The following is a 15854-nucleotide window of genomic DNA, read 5'->3' on the forward strand; positions in this document are numbered from 1 at the left end:
ACCCCAATCCTTCTGAGGGTTTAGGGTCAGGTGAAGCTCACTTGGTGTTAAAAATGAGTGATTTGTTTCAAAAAGTCTTGCCAGAAACATGTTCTTACCTTGGTGTAATGAAGGGACCCAATTAAGACATGTTTCTACAGTTTCGATTTAGCACGAGTCACAAGCTGGGTTTAAGAAAAAGAGCAGAAACAAGATCACAAGATTATATTTCAAAAGTTGAGGGACTAGCAGAATAAATTAGAAGGAAGACGGACAGTGGAACCTAATGGTTAATTGAGAAAGCAAATGGGAAAACCAGTATGATTCATTAATTGTATATCGGCTGATGTTTCAAGACTAGGAAATCATGGTTTCACTAATTTAAAAAATGGAATATGTGAGGGGTGAATAATTTGTGAAGAAGAATTCTAAGATATCTGATTTCTAACAATCTTACATCCACCTAAATTTAAAGGTTCAGAACTCTCTTCCAAATGTCATGGAGACCTTCATTCCTTTGAATAAATGTTAACTTTTCTTAACATCTTAGCAACACAACAAAAAGAATATAATTAGCATATCGTTGGAAGATACCTATGACTTTTGTTAGTTATTAAAATTGATAAGCATGAAGATCACTGTGATTTTATAAACTCCAAGTTTTTCATAAAGTCATCATAATGTTTTTATAAACTCACTTTTTCCAAAAGAAACTCATATTAAGAGTAAGACTTATTACTGACAGAAAAAAAAGCAGTTCTGAGTTGGGGAAGCATATGGTTGCTTTCACCCCAGGAGGTCAGAAGGCCTGGTGACGGGGACACGAAGTTGTCCACAGAAGGAAGGCACCTTGCGATGCAAGCTGGAAGATTCCTGAGCAACAGAAACAACACGGACCAGAACCACACATTGCCAAACACTGATTGAAAATGAATTTATTAAGATCCAATTAGTATGTTTTTAACTCAAATAGTCCAGAATATATGCACATGAAAGTCCAAGTTCATTTCTTTCACTTCCAACATAAAATGCTCTGTACTTTGGATAAAGTATGTGCAAACACATTTCTGCTAACTGGTTCCCCATGTTCTTTCCACCGTGGGCACCTTACAAGTCTGCCCTCTGCTCAAATACTGACCTCTTCCTTCCTAGACAATGATTCTTCTGGACATCTTTCTCTTAAACGTACTCCCAACTTTCCCATACCTGCTTCATGACTGTGACTTTACTGGTTACTTATAACAGACTGGTACAATTACTAGTTCATCTGGACAACTCATTAAACAGGTATCACCCATTATGGTGGGAATCTATTAGAGGTGATTCCCAGAGAATACACAGTATCCAGTCACATACTGACACACTCAACCCATTTGCTACACGAGGGTCCCAAGCTACATAATGCGAAGATCCTTTATTCTCTTGGTATGTTTGATTTATTCGCATTGTCTTCACTTCTACGTTACAGCCATGGCGACCAAGAGCTGGAAATCGGTTCCTCAAACAAAATTTGGGATTGCTAGACATATTAATTAGGGGGTCCTGGCTATTTGTGACAATTGACTGCTTCTAGTCCATCTTGTTATAGAGAAAAAGTCACTCTCAACTAAAGTGACCACTGCATTTCCTTTGTAAAAAGGTAACTTCACTGGCTTTCCTCACAATTGCCACCCATGTGGTGCAAAGCAGGAAATCCCTTTTTATAAAAGGTAAGAGCATAAAAAGACATTTCACATTTAAAAAAAAAAAAAATCCTTCATGGGAATATGTCCTAAGTAAATCATCAATTATATGGACAAAGTTTTATGTACACAAAATTTTGCAACATTATTTATAATAGCAAAAATCAGAAATGACCTAAGTAGTCAACAACGTGGGAATGGTTAAATAAACTGAATTGCATCCATTAAATGGAATATTATATAGCCACTAAAATTATGTTTTTGTAAAATTTTTAACACCATAGGAAAATGTGGCAACTCTGCAGTGGAAAAAAAAAACGGTTATAAAATTGTTTATGTATGATCCCAATTATATAAAAAGGCATGTGATATACATAGAGGCATACACGGGGGAAAAGCTGTGGTTACGGTGGTTAACGGTGGTTACTTCTGGGTCGCGATATTACCAGTAATTATTTTTTCTGTTTTACACAGTTCTGCATTTTTCAAGTTTTCTACAATGACTATGTATTATTTTATAATACAGAAAAACACAGGCTATTAAAAATTCTTCTGATGTACTGATAATTAGAATGCACTTGGGTATTATAAATATGTGCTTCATCTTCTATGACTTCTTTTAGACTACGTATTCTTTTGGTAATAAACTTACATTCCCTGTTTTAGATGTGTTATAACACTTTGACAAGAAGGTAATATTACGATTAGAACAATGTTTCACAACCTAAATACTGGCTTTGACATCTAGGTTCTTCTATTTCCTAGAAGATTTAAAATCGATACCCTTTTATCTTTTTAAGTAAGGCATACTGCATACATACATTACATGCATGCTCTCTAAAAAATTCTAATTCACAATTTTCCTACATAAGGAAAAAAATGGAGTTACAATAGTTTAACAACAGCCTACAGTCTTATCCATCACAAGCATGCTGATAGGCATAAACATGTTTATTAAATGAAATGTATCCTTTAGAAATAAAAAGAGGGAAGCCTGTATGTAGATGAAGCTGTGGATTCAATTAGTCAGAATTTATTCTGACTTGCACCAAACCACACAAAATCTTTTGAAGTCTAGTTAGTGTAGTCTAAATGGACACCCTGGAGTCTATTATGGATTCCATGGCATGATCTCCACTTTCTACTCTCAAAAGGAACGGGGATCAGGATGAGGGTTGTCACGTAAGCTAATTTTCCACGTATCTCAAGTCTTGTGGGGTCTAGGAACAAATACTGCCATTGGTTAGTGTTTAAGTACGTGAGTTTATTTTTCCTCTCTCTCTCACACCCCACCTTGCCCTGGCATTTGGGTAGGGGGAGGCCGTTCATCCCTCAATCGATGATGGCTGGCTGCTCATCTTAGTTTCCTTTCTAAACCACAGAGTGGTCATTGCTGTGAACTCCGGCCAAGATGGTGTGGTTGAGGGAGGAAGCCGAGCGGTCCGAGCCTTCTGTGGGGCCACTGGTGTTGTCACTGCGCTGGCAGCAGAGGATCTGTCTGAAGGTGGCGCTCATCTCCTTGTCACGGTAGGAGTAGATGATGGGGTTCATGGCGGAGTTGAACTCAGCAAGCAGAAGGAAAAATTTCTCATAGGCCAAGACGTCACATTGTGGACAGCACACATCAAGAAGTAACAAGACCAATCCAGGAGTCCAGCAGATGATAAAGGCACCTACAAGGACAGGGATCAAGAGGATTTTACAATGGAAGAACAAAAAATATATATATATATAATTATGAAGCAAGCAACCGTCATGTGAATTTGATATTGGTTCAACATAAAAATACTAAGATTCAAAGCCACCAGATCATCATCTGAAATGAAATGTTCATTTTCTGTAAAAATAAAAAAAAAAATTTAGTGAGAAAATAATTTAATAAAATCTCATTGGTTCAAACCCTACTGAAATTGAGTATTTATGAGATAAAGATGATGACTACTTTGAGCAAAACATACAGTTTGCTAAGAAATTGAGACACTTGGGGATACACCCCTCAACCCTTACAAAGATAGGGTTTTTAGCAGTATGACGTTGTTTTGGAGCAGAAGGGAAACCTGTGACAAATGTCCTTTAATGTTTGATTGAGGCACAATTTCTGAATTCAGGCTGAATGAACTCAAATCCTTGCTTTGCTATTTAGAAAACTGAGTGCATTTAGGCAATTACTTTCTTACCTCAGTTTTCTAATGTGAAAAATACAAATGATTACATTTACCTCATCAGGTTTATTGTAAGGAGTAAATGGGTGCTGAGAAAATAATCGTTAAGTACATTTTATCAGTATCAACAATAATACTGTTATGATCTGCTCAGTATCACGGGCCTACTTGGAAAGAGAAATTTCCAACAGGAAGATGGGTGTTTATTTTCTATTCAACAATCACTTAAAAGGTGCTTTTCTATAGGCCTTACAAATACTAATTTTAGCAGCACTTTAATAGCCATAGGGGAGAGAAACCATTATCCCATCATATAGGTGAAGGAACTAGGGAAATGCTATGTTATATTCCTGCTTCCTGAACTTAAGAAAATTAAATATTTTAAACCAAATTTTATGGTTTAGGTGTTTTACTAATTTAGATCAACTTTCATTTCTTCCCCAACTGTTCTGAATTGTTTGGGCTTTTACTCTACGCGTAAAAAGAATGGAAATTCTTAATTCCAGTTGATTTTGTTGCTGAAATCACTCATTTGACTCCCGGGGAAAGTAGAGGTTGTGAAATAGTACTAAAATCTACCACCGTGGCACTCCAGGATCTGCAGGGGATCCTGGGCCAAGAGGACATGGGCCAACACAACCGGTGGGCACCACCCCGTCCCATCATCGCTCACCCGTATGTGCAATCAGGCCACGCGGTGAACAGACAGGGAACAGGATGACCACTGAAGCATCTTCAGATTTAAATGGCACTGGCCTAAGTGGCTTGGACTGGGGTTGTGGATTTGTACTAGCCTCAAGGGTTGAGTTTTGTAAAACATAAACACATGAGATTTGGGATCCAAACAGCCCTGTTTTGAATGTGAGGTTTCTTTTTTGAGCCTATTCAGCAGGGAAATGAAAATAAAGAAGAAAAGTACCCCCATAAAGCTCTTTGTTCTAAAACGCAAATGTGTATTGGCTTTCAACTGCTATTCACTTTGAAGACTGTCCAAGGTGTTTCATTTTCTAATAAATACAATACCTTAGATTCTCCTTAGAGAGAAAAAAAAAATATTTCAAATATCAGGAGATAATAGCCAAGGAGCTATTTGAACTTCAAGTAAAAATGTTAATAAAGCATTCATTCCAAGTCCTTGAATTTCCTTGCTTGAAAATCACTCAGAAAGCTAAACATAAAGGGAAATCAAAGGAATTGCCTCTTGGGTTTCAGAAATAATGCATTATTCATTGAGAAGCCAGGAAGGGAATTATTCTCAGGGTGGAAAATGCTTGGATGGAAAATGCATGGTCCCATTATTCCATTTACTTGGAAACTAAAAACACGAGGCCCTTCATGAATGGGAGAGCATTCTTGCAAGTTTCCTTTCACTTTCTTTTATCAAAGCTCTAACTGAACTCAAATTCAGAGCTTGATTAGATACCAGCAACATGCAGCTCAACAGATTTATTTTAAATAAAATGATCTTTTTCTCCTCCTGGGCAGAAGAAGGGAACATTCTTATTCCCACAGGACTTTAAGTGGCAGAATTCAACTATAGTCATTTGTCGCTTGTAATTTCTTCCAACTTTTAAAATTCAAAAAGAGGGGGCGCCTGGGTGGCGCAGTCGGTTAAGCGCCCGACTCCAGCCAGGTCACGATCTCGCGGTCCGTGAGTTCGAGCCCCGCGTCGGGCTCTGGGCTGATGGCTCAGAGCCTGGAGCCTGTTTCCGATTCTGTGTCTCCCTCTCTCTCTGCCCCTCCCCCGTTCATGCTCTGTCTCTCTCTGTCCCAAAAATGGATAAACGTTGAAAAAAAAAATTTTTTAAATTCAAAAAGAGCAAGATCTTTTTAATAAAAGCCATAGTCTCAGAAACCAGCCCATAGGCCTTACTTTTAGACCGAAAAAAAAAAAAAAAAAAAAGGCAAGGAGACTTGCTAGATTAGAGACAGGAAGTGGGAAACACCATCCTGACACAGGAGTTAATATATGTGGATGCTTCATTGAGGAACTTGGAGTCCTCTCCCTTCTTCACTGAAAGGAACTGTTTTCAGCACTAGGGTCACAGGCCCAATCACACAGTCCCAATACTCTGTGCTTGGTTCTTTAAGACTTGAGTAATTCGAGGGACTCATAGTACAGGCCTCAAAAATCAACATCTAAAACCCATCATACCATTTTCGCTTCTTCTCCCTTCCCTCCTCTTTCACAGAGGTGCCAAGGACCACACTGACCAAAAGTGAAGATGGACCACAGAAGTGGAAAATGGGGGCCTGGAACATTCCAAGGAGGTGAGGCTTCTAAACAATAGTGAGTGGGGCGCCTGCCTGGCTCGGTCAGTAGAACATGCTACTCTTGATCTCAGGGTTATGAGTTCGAGCCCCACATTGAGTGTAGAGGTTACTTAAAAATAAAATCTTTAAAAGATAAAATAAACATGGGGCGCCTGGGTGGCTCAGTCGGTTGGGCGGCCGACTTCGGCTCAGGTCATGATCTCGCAGTCCGTGGGTTCGAGCCCCGCATTGGGCTCTGTGCTGACAGCTCAAAGCCTGGAGCCCGTTTCAGATTCTGTGTCTCCCTCTCTCTCTGCCCCTCCCCTGCTCATGCTCTGTCTCTGTCTCAAAAATAAATAAAAACATTAAAAAAACAAAAACAAAAACTACACCCAGGCCCCTTTAGTAATAAGTAGCCAACCATAATTCAATTGGGTGATGGGACTTGAGATGTGCATTATGGACCCTATTGACACCTAATCTGCAGAGACTCGAGTACATGCCGAGTAAGAGTAAAAAGAACCTCATCTCCACATCAGTAAAGTGGAAAAGTAACAGCTCCTTGCCTAATCCATAGGGAGTGCTGAGGATCACTCTGAGATACAACATGTAAAAGCTCTCTATACCCTGTACATCTACTGGACTATACTACCTATCGCCAATGTCAGTGGCATAATAAGTGAAGGGTGGTGTAGCACAGAACCAGAGCAGATTTCCTGCAAGGGCACAATGTGGAAGCACGTTTTGGACTGGAGAAGACCTTGCATTTCAGGAAGCTCTGAGATGATACCACCCTGATTATGAGATTCCAAGGACTTGCTGTTGAGTCCAAGGAAGATAAGAAGAAGGAAAAGAGAGGGAACACAGGGAAGCACAGGAGCCCCACATTATTTTGGAGGTTCTCGTGGGTCAGCTCAACACCTATACCAAGATGGCACGCTACTGGATGTAGTACTTGATAGGGACAGTGCTTTATGTAGTTTGTATATTTCCAGGACATTTCTGATGGATGTATTCCCACAAGGAATGGTATGCAACTGTAGGGAAATAAAAAGGAATCAAAAGTAGTGTATGGTTATTGATTTTAAAGTCAGAAGCAGAAGTGGCAGAAGATAAGATGGCCAAGGTCATGAAGGCCTTGTGCACCTGGCTAAGACATTTGAAATTTCTCCAGCACAGCACTGGTTCTCAGGCCTTGCCACATATTACAATAAACCCACAGAGCTTGTAAGAAAGATTTTCACTTACACTTCCCTCTGTGAGAGTCTAATGTCATTGGCCTCACGGGTCTCTGTCTCACTGAACATGGAATGCTCTAATACAGTGGAAGGAAGAAAATAATTTGGATAAAAATAAAGACAAAAACATCAGATGTTTCCAAATTCCAGAGAACTACAGAAAGCCTGAATTAGAGCAGTGCCAATATGAGGAAACAGACTGCATGAAATGGGGAAGATGGAAAGAGTCTAGATGTGCCTCGAGATTTTCCATGGTGGGGGTTGGAGGGGGTGGTGAAGGAAGAAAGGCGCTACCTTTCATTGAAGGAGGAAACACAGGAGAAAGGGTTGGCTCGCGTTTTCTGAGGGGAGAGGAGAACAGAGATAATGCCCTCGAGTTTACTGATCTTAACTTTGAGGCACCTGCGAGACTTCAGCTGCAGACGCCTTAAAGACAGGATAGGCTCGTGGCAATTTGAGTCCTGGGCAACTGTCTCTCAGCGTGCTGAACACGAGTGGCTACATTCTGCACAATCTGCCATGTTACATGTAACAGGGGGAGACAGATATTCAAAAAATATCCATGGGTTAGAATGAATAGCGGAAGTTGCTCTTCTTAGAGCAAGCTTCATTCCTGTCTTACGCATCTGTCAAATCAATCTGTGAGGCCCCGATGCCCACAAAGATGGAAGGAGAGGTGCTGGAATGTAGACGTAAAAAGCAGGGAGGAAGGAGGCTGTTTTGGAACAACAGGTCACAGCTGCGGAATGAGATCGTATTACCACACCTTCCCTCAAATCTACACAACCCCATCAGCGGAATAATGCTTACCATCTGGTCTCACAATTAGAGTCTTTTCTCTAGAGTGACTTTTCCCTAATCAGTTGAACTCTGCTTACATACGGAACATAACCAAGCTTTAACCAAAGTTAAAGAGAGAAAGTCCTTGACAGAGAAGACCGCTAGGGAGAGCGCCCTTTGATGAAGAAAAACCAGAAAACATTTCCAGTCTGGCTGGCAAATTTGTGTTTTTACCAAACAAACAAACAAAACAACAAAACAGGTAAAACAAAAACAAAAATACACACCAAGACAACCCACAGATCCAAGACAAGTCAAGGTAACGCAATTCCACACCAGGTGGAATTTCACCGCAGGTGAAAGGCTTATGCCTAGGTCTAGCAGTTGAGGGATCGCTGCAATGAAGAGGTAAATGGCTTTTTGAAATTAAAGTTTTTCTCTAAGAGAGCAACCTAGATTGTTTATAAAATCCATTTCCTAGAACACTGAAAAGATAAAATCAATGCAATTCCACTTCTTCATGGTCATAGTAAACACTTCGTACGTTTATAGTTGCATGATCTCATTCATTGTGTGACGTACTCTGACGTTTCCTTCACCCCTGAGGGCAACATTTATCCTTTAAAATTTTTAAATATTTGTTTTTGAAAGAGAGAAACAGAGCACAAATGGAGGAGGGGCAGAGTGAGAGGGAGACACAGAATCCGAAGCAGGCTCCGGGCTGAGCTGTCAGCACCGAGCCTGACGTGGGACTCGAACTCATGAACCGCGAGATCATGACCTGAGCCGAAGTCGGGCACTTAACAGACTGAATCGCCCACACGCCCCAACGTTTATCCTTTAAAGGACATTAACAACATACACATCTCGGGGGGCCTGGCTGGCTCAGTCGGTGAAGCGTGCGACTCTTGATCTCGGGGTTGTGAGTTTGAACCCCACGCTCGGTGTAGAGGTTACGTAAAAATAAAATCTTAAAAATAAACAAAAAAAACCATAAGATCTCAAAGCAGAACAGAATACTCATTCAGTTCTCTTTTGAATATTCCTGGATGAAAGTTTTAGCTAATTCTGCCTTTTAGCAACACAATGCTGGCTTTCCCACACAAAGGAGAATGCCAACACTGCTTTGCTTCTTGGCATTTTATACTCTCCTTCACGTTAAACACTGAGTATCACACACACCCCTGCTCCATACCCTACAACAGACTCTAAATCTCATCTGCAACTGTACATTGGAAAGCACGTGCCGAAGTGGCTAGCATGCCAGCATCATCTCTCATAGAACATCTGTGCTTGAGAACAGCCGGTAGAAACCAACCACTTCTCCATGGCTACAGCCCTAGCCAAGTAAGCAATACCTTTTATCTGCCTATTGCAACAGGCTCCTAACCAATTCCTCTTCCTTCATGCTTCTTCCCCAAAGCTTGCACAGAATAGACCGAATGATCTTTCATACGCATAAATCAATTCATATTACATCACTTTCCTGCTTAAAATCCTACAAAGGCTTTCTACTTGAAATCCTTACTGGGATTTGCCCCATATGACTGGCCTGTCAATCTCTTCAACCTCATCTCGTTCCACTCATCACTCATCCACTAGATTCTAATCACGTGCGCCAAGGTCATTTCTGTCTCAGGACCTTTGCATTTATAGTCCTATTACCTAGGAATACTCCTTCTGTAGACCTTCCCATCTGCTTAGTCACAATTAAATATCACTTCCTCAAAAGCCATCCTTGGTTATCCTACCTAATGTTGCACACTCTCCTCACTACACTCTCCCGTTTTATCATCTTCATATCTCGTGACTATACCCAAAACTATCTCACTGGTTTAACATGTTTATTTTCTATCTTCCTTCAATGAGAATGTAAGCTTTGTGAAATAAGTAAATGTGGTCTCTTTCATGTCTGTATCTCCAGCATCTAGAACAGTAGCTGGCATACCGCGGGCATTCAATATATCTGTCACATATCAGTCACAGGTAACTGCCCAATAACATATCCAAAACAAGGATAGCACCCTTTGAATGGGCGCTACAAGGCAGTCAGAGGGCATGAGGTGGATCATATATGCAAAAGTCTCACCATATCTGCATTTGTTACTGGAGCATAAATAAATCTATTGCTAACAATCTGGATGGGTATCAGATTATCTATAGAATCTCCTGAGTTCTGGAAAACCATGTTGGCTCAGTAATGAAGGGAGACATGGCATTACCCAAGTTCCTGCTACAGGAATGGTTCAATAGGATGATGATGCTTCATCAGACCCTGGATTCTGCAATAGCTACCTAGAAAAAATCACTTATTGACCCAACACACCTTTGTGTTAATCCCTCAGGATCCAAAGTTCCATGCAGGGGAATTTGGCCATGATTAGGTCTCATACCCATGCCCTAGTTATCAGGGAGTATCGAGAGAATATATCCTACCCTTTGGCATATACTGTCTTACCTTTTTTTTAGAATATAAAGTAGACTTCTAATCACTTATCACCATAATCAGTGTCCAGGCATAATATTAAATGTGAATATTCACAAGTCTTTTTCAAGTGTCAAACCTTTTGTATAGGCACTCAAATTGGTGTACTGTTTTCATATATTTATGTCCCCATAATTTATAATAGCTTACTTAACTCAAGGAAGACTCATAATTTATGAGAGGATAAGGATAATTCTCATTAATCTAATTTTTCTTCCTAGCATATCAGCTGTTTTCCTTTCAGTAACTGATGTCTAAATAATAGTATAAAGCTAAGTCCTTGAATTATCTTTATTCTTATAGAAAGTTTGGAAAATGCATAAAAGTATAAATAGGAAATTTTAAAAATTACTTAGAGTCCTGCAGTCTAGAGATACTTTAGTATATGATTTTGCACTTTTGAAATGTTGCTTTGAATTCTAAATGTGTGCCTTTTTTCTGATTGCATATGAAATTAATGTTGAATGACTGTTTACTAGTGATGGGGAAGGGTAGGGAAGTAGAGTTTTTATCTCTAGGAACATTATTTTGTTATCCAATTGGTGTTTTATGTAGTAATGTATCCTAATTTGTTCAATACAACATCCTCTTGAATCTGTGAGAATATTAACTGTAATTTATTTGAGGCTGTTTTATGTTTCCTAGAGTACTTCTATTTCAATGTTAGATGCTATAATACTCACAAATCCACTGCAGGGACACCATGCTTCAGGGAATGTGTGTTCATTATGCAGGAGACTTTCCAGAATAGGGGACCCTCTGGGAAATGAATTGCCATCAAAGCCAGCATTTTCCTATACTTACAATATCCAGTGATGCCATCTAATGGGTGGGCGAAAAGTTCCATTAGACAATCACATAGAGAGAAGTAGACTCCTCTGAAAGTTCTTATCTATGAATGGTGAAAACGAAGTTGCAAGAATGCTCAGATAATACAGAAACAGCATGGCCATCTTTCAGCTCCAAATTCGAAAAAAGTCAAGAGACAGCTACCAAACAAAGACGCACTAAGTTGCATGTCCTTAAACATCCTCGGCCATACTTTCAGCTGTAGCTAACATTCTCCCAGAGAAATATATGACCGCTAAGGACTCTATAAGCATATGAAACAGGAAATGCTTGACTTTACGTTCGACAAAACCATTACATATTAAACTATGTTAAAATGGGTCACCATCTCACCCCTTCCTCCCTAAACAGGTTGCGTGATTTCTACCCAGCTCTGTCTTGGTGTGAAATAGCTGAGGGGAAGACTGGCTCACCAGAGCATTACCACCCACCAATAACCATAAAACAGTGCTCCTCCCAATGCCTACCAAAAGATTTTCTTGCAAGTCCTTACTGTTTTCAAATGACAGTTTCTACACTTATAAAAATATATACAATTTTTATATATGCACACACACACTGTATGAGTGTATACATAACACATATCTGTATGTGCACGGATATTCATACATACATTGAGAACAGTCATCACATTTTAGTGTCTTTAAAAAAACAATGAGATTTATTTTCTTTCACATGTAGTAGACTCTGAGACCCAACCAAAAAGGCCGCCACTTAACATATTCTTCACATAGAAAATAATTCGCCATTCTCAGAATGGTGAAATCTGTTTTGCCTTCTAAACCTAGTGATTGCAATTTTCTTAAAAAGTAAATTTCACTTCTTATTTTAAAAATGATAAATCTTCTATCTCACTGAAAATCAGTGTTGTCAACTCCAGACCAATGTCAACTAACTCAGAAAGTGATACTAAACATATTGCATGACTGTGGTCCAGCTGTTACCAAGGTGATTTGAATAATATTTATTCCTTTAAAAAGATAAATAAAATCCACCCCCCAGAATCTTTCCCTAGCAAAAGTTCAACATAAACAAGGAATTTATAATTAGTTTTGCAACACAAACAAGGAATTTATCACTGGCTTTGCAACATATTTAGTTTTTCAGCTATGAATTAAGATTCTCCCCAAATGACATTAAGTCTGAAAAATGAGTACTAAAATCTGGTTGAAAATATTCACAGAATGTAGCTGATGACAGAATCCTATGGATTTTATTCTTTACAGTTCATGAACTACTTGCACGGATCAGCAAGATATGTACTAATCAAGAGACCAACTTCAAGGACAAAGAAATGTAAAGAAAGTTTCGTTTCTAATTCATTTTTTATTAACAAAATGGGGAAAAATTTAACCCAAAAGCAAATTCAGAAAATTCTGTGAAATATTCTTCCAACCTAAAAATTATTAGTTTTTTTTAAAACATGCCTACACATGTATATATCCAAATGACACGAAAAGAGGAACAGCAGAAATGCTAAATATAAATCATTCTTTTCAATATCGGCTATGCCTCCTACGGTTGCTAAATGTCTTGGATTGATATTTACAAAGCACAGATTCTTGGCAGAATAGGAGGGATGTACAAACTGCTAGAATATGATAGCTGTGTGCCTAAGATATCTCTCATTATCAAAACCTTTTAAGTTAAAAAAAAAAGTATACAAGCAATCATTCCATTGGGAAGTGAGTATTTAGGCTAAAGAATTCCAGATTGAAAATCATAAACAAATTTTTCTATATGAATTTCAATTATGTAACTACAAGTTCAGAGTAAAATATTGGTTGCTCAAACCTAAGATTAAAAATTACAAAGCAAATTCAGACATAAATCCTGAACAAAAGTCTATCAGTTGTACAGCCTTCAAAATAAACTGCAACAATATCACTTCTAGGAATTTATCCTATAAATACAGTTACACACAATTGCACATGTGCAAAGAATTCTTTGCATTATTTTATTTCAATTCCAGTACGGTTAACATAAAGTGTTATATTATTAGTTTCAGGTGTACAATAGAGTACACTTGATCTTAGCCAAAGGCCAAGAAGGGATTAGGTGTACAATATAGTAATTCAAAAATTCTATATATTACTGAATGCTCATCATGGTGAGTATATGCTTAAGCCCCAGCACATATTTCACCCAACCCCCCACCCACCTCCTTTCTGGTAACCATCAGTTTGTTTTCTGGAGTTAAGACTCTGTTTCTTGGTTTGTCTTTGTTGTTTCCTTTGTTCATTTGTTTTATTTCTTAACTTCTACATGTGACTGGAATCATATGGTATTTGTCTTTCTCTGACGGACTTATTTCAGTTAGCATTATACTCTCTAGATCCCATCTGTGTTGTTACAAATGACAAGATTTCATTCTTTTTTTTTTTTTTTTAGAGGTTAGAAGCAAGCTATTTTATTTTTTTTTTTTAACGTTTATTTATTTTTGAGACAGAGAGAGGCAGAGCATGAACGGGAGAGGGTCTGAGAGAGAGGGAGACACAGAATCTGAAACAGGCTCCAGGCTCTGAGCTGTCAGCACAGAGCCCGACGCGGGGCTCGAACCCACGGACCGTGAGATCATGACCTGAGCCGAAGTCGGCCGCTTAACCGACTGAGCCACCCAGGCGCCCCAATTTCATTCTTTTTTTTAATGTTTTCTTATTTTTGAGAGATAGAGACAGAGACAGAGACAGAGACAGAGTGTGAGTGGGGAAGGGGCAGAGAGAGAGGGAGACACAGAATCTGAAGCAGGCTCCAGGCTCTGAGCTGTCAGCACAGAGCCTGATGCGGGGCTCAAACTGACGGACCGCAAGATCATGACCTGAGCTGAAGTCGGACGCTGAACCAACTGAGCCACCCAGGAGCCCCTCATTCTCTTTTATGGCTGAATAATATTCCATTGTATATACACACACACAACATTTTCTTTATCCATTCATCAACTGATGGTCACTTGGGCTGCTTCCATAATTTGGCTATTGTAAATAATGCTGCAATAACCATACGGGTGCATATATCTTTTCAAATTAGTGTTTTCCTACTCTTTGGGTAAATACCCAGTAGTGGAATTAGTGGATTATATGATAGTTGTATTTTTACTTTTTTTGAGGAGCCTCCATACAACTTTCCACATTGGCTATGCCAGTTTGCATTTCTACCAACAGTGCACAGGAGTTTCTTTTTCTTCACATCTCTGCCAACACTTGTCTCTCAGTATTGTTTATTTTTAAAAATAAGAAAGAGTCTAGGTAGAGAATAGAGAAGTAAATAGTCTAGGTAGAGAATGGTCACTGGTAGAAAAGCAAAATAAGTTACATTGTATTCATAAAGTGGAATCCTATTCAACTTCTTACATTTCTTCAGATATTCTATCCTGACAGATACCAAATGATCTCCAAGATACACTGCAAAAAAGATCTAGAAAAATATGTACAATATGCTACTATGCTTTAACTATAGCAACCAAAAAAGGCATGGGCAAACACACAGATGTCTATAATAAGCCCCAATTGAAGCTATCAATAAATTTAAAAAATGTTTAGAACATGAAATTATAAAAATGATACTTAAATGTTTTATTTGAACTTAAAATACCAATTTGTATTAAGTTGCCAATCCTTTAATACAGAGCCAAGCCTTTATATTTGAATCGGGTCTGCTAATTGGAGCTCGGCATCATCTTCCATGCAAAGCCACACCAATAAAGTATCACATGTTACTTCCAAATTGGCTCCTTCAGAGTGGAGTCAGAACTTTAAAATTCTGGTAAAGCAGTTTGAGTACAAAAATCTTGCAGATTTTTTATGGTTTTCTTCAAACTTAGTTGTTCTCATCAGCAAATCTAAAGCAATTTCTTTTTGCAACTTGCTTTAAGTATTAACAAAATATCCACCTTAGTTTTCCCAGAAACACATTCTTGTTCTCATTTTTAAATATCAATACTGTAATATTTAATTAATTATACAACATAAACAGTTTGGGGAGCAAAAATAAATCGATTCTTGGTAACTGTCAGGAGCTGAATTACTTGGCTTTGAGGCTATAGTCTACTAACTTCCTTTTTTATCCGTCTAAATATATATGTGTACTATGTACTACGTGTTAGGTACTATTCTAGGTACTGAGGATACCACAGCGAATCAAAAAGGAAAAAAAAAATCTCTTCTCTCTTTGATCTTAGGTTCTAGAAGGGATTGAAAGACAACAAAATAACTTAAATTTCTTGTAGAGGGGGATAGCATTTGGGGACTGGGGGAGCAAGTGTGGGAGCAAGGGGAGCAGTTAGAGGCACATGCAGAAGTCCAGAAAAGAGATAATGATGGCTTTCAACAAGGGAAGGTGATCACAGATATATGTTGATAGTAAAGCTTATCTAATTTGCTAATAGAATAGATGTTGGAGACAGAGAGAGGCAGAGGGGCAAGTCAGG

The 15854-nt window shown here is 38.7% G+C and overlaps 1 protein-coding gene across 1 annotated transcript in view; it reads right to left on the minus strand.

Annotated features, from left to right (window-relative positions):
* Positions 1–888: 888 nt before the first annotated feature.
* Positions 889–15854, minus strand: part of LPAR1 (lysophosphatidic acid receptor 1) — a 134732-nt gene continuing 119766 nt past the window's right edge. Inside the window, exon 5 of the mRNA XM_040481949.1 lies at positions 889–3334. Within this exon, the coding sequence (XP_040337883.1) occupies positions 3033–3334 (302 nt within the window). The 3' untranslated portion in view covers positions 889–3032. The remainder of the gene's footprint in view (positions 3335–15854) is intronic.

The sequence above is a fragment of the Herpailurus yagouaroundi genome, unplaced genomic scaffold (assembly GCF_014898765.1).
Source record: "Herpailurus yagouaroundi ecotype Mexico unplaced genomic scaffold, PumYag 160, whole genome shotgun sequence".
Taxonomy (NCBI): Eukaryota; Metazoa; Chordata; class Mammalia; order Carnivora; family Felidae; genus Herpailurus; species Herpailurus yagouaroundi.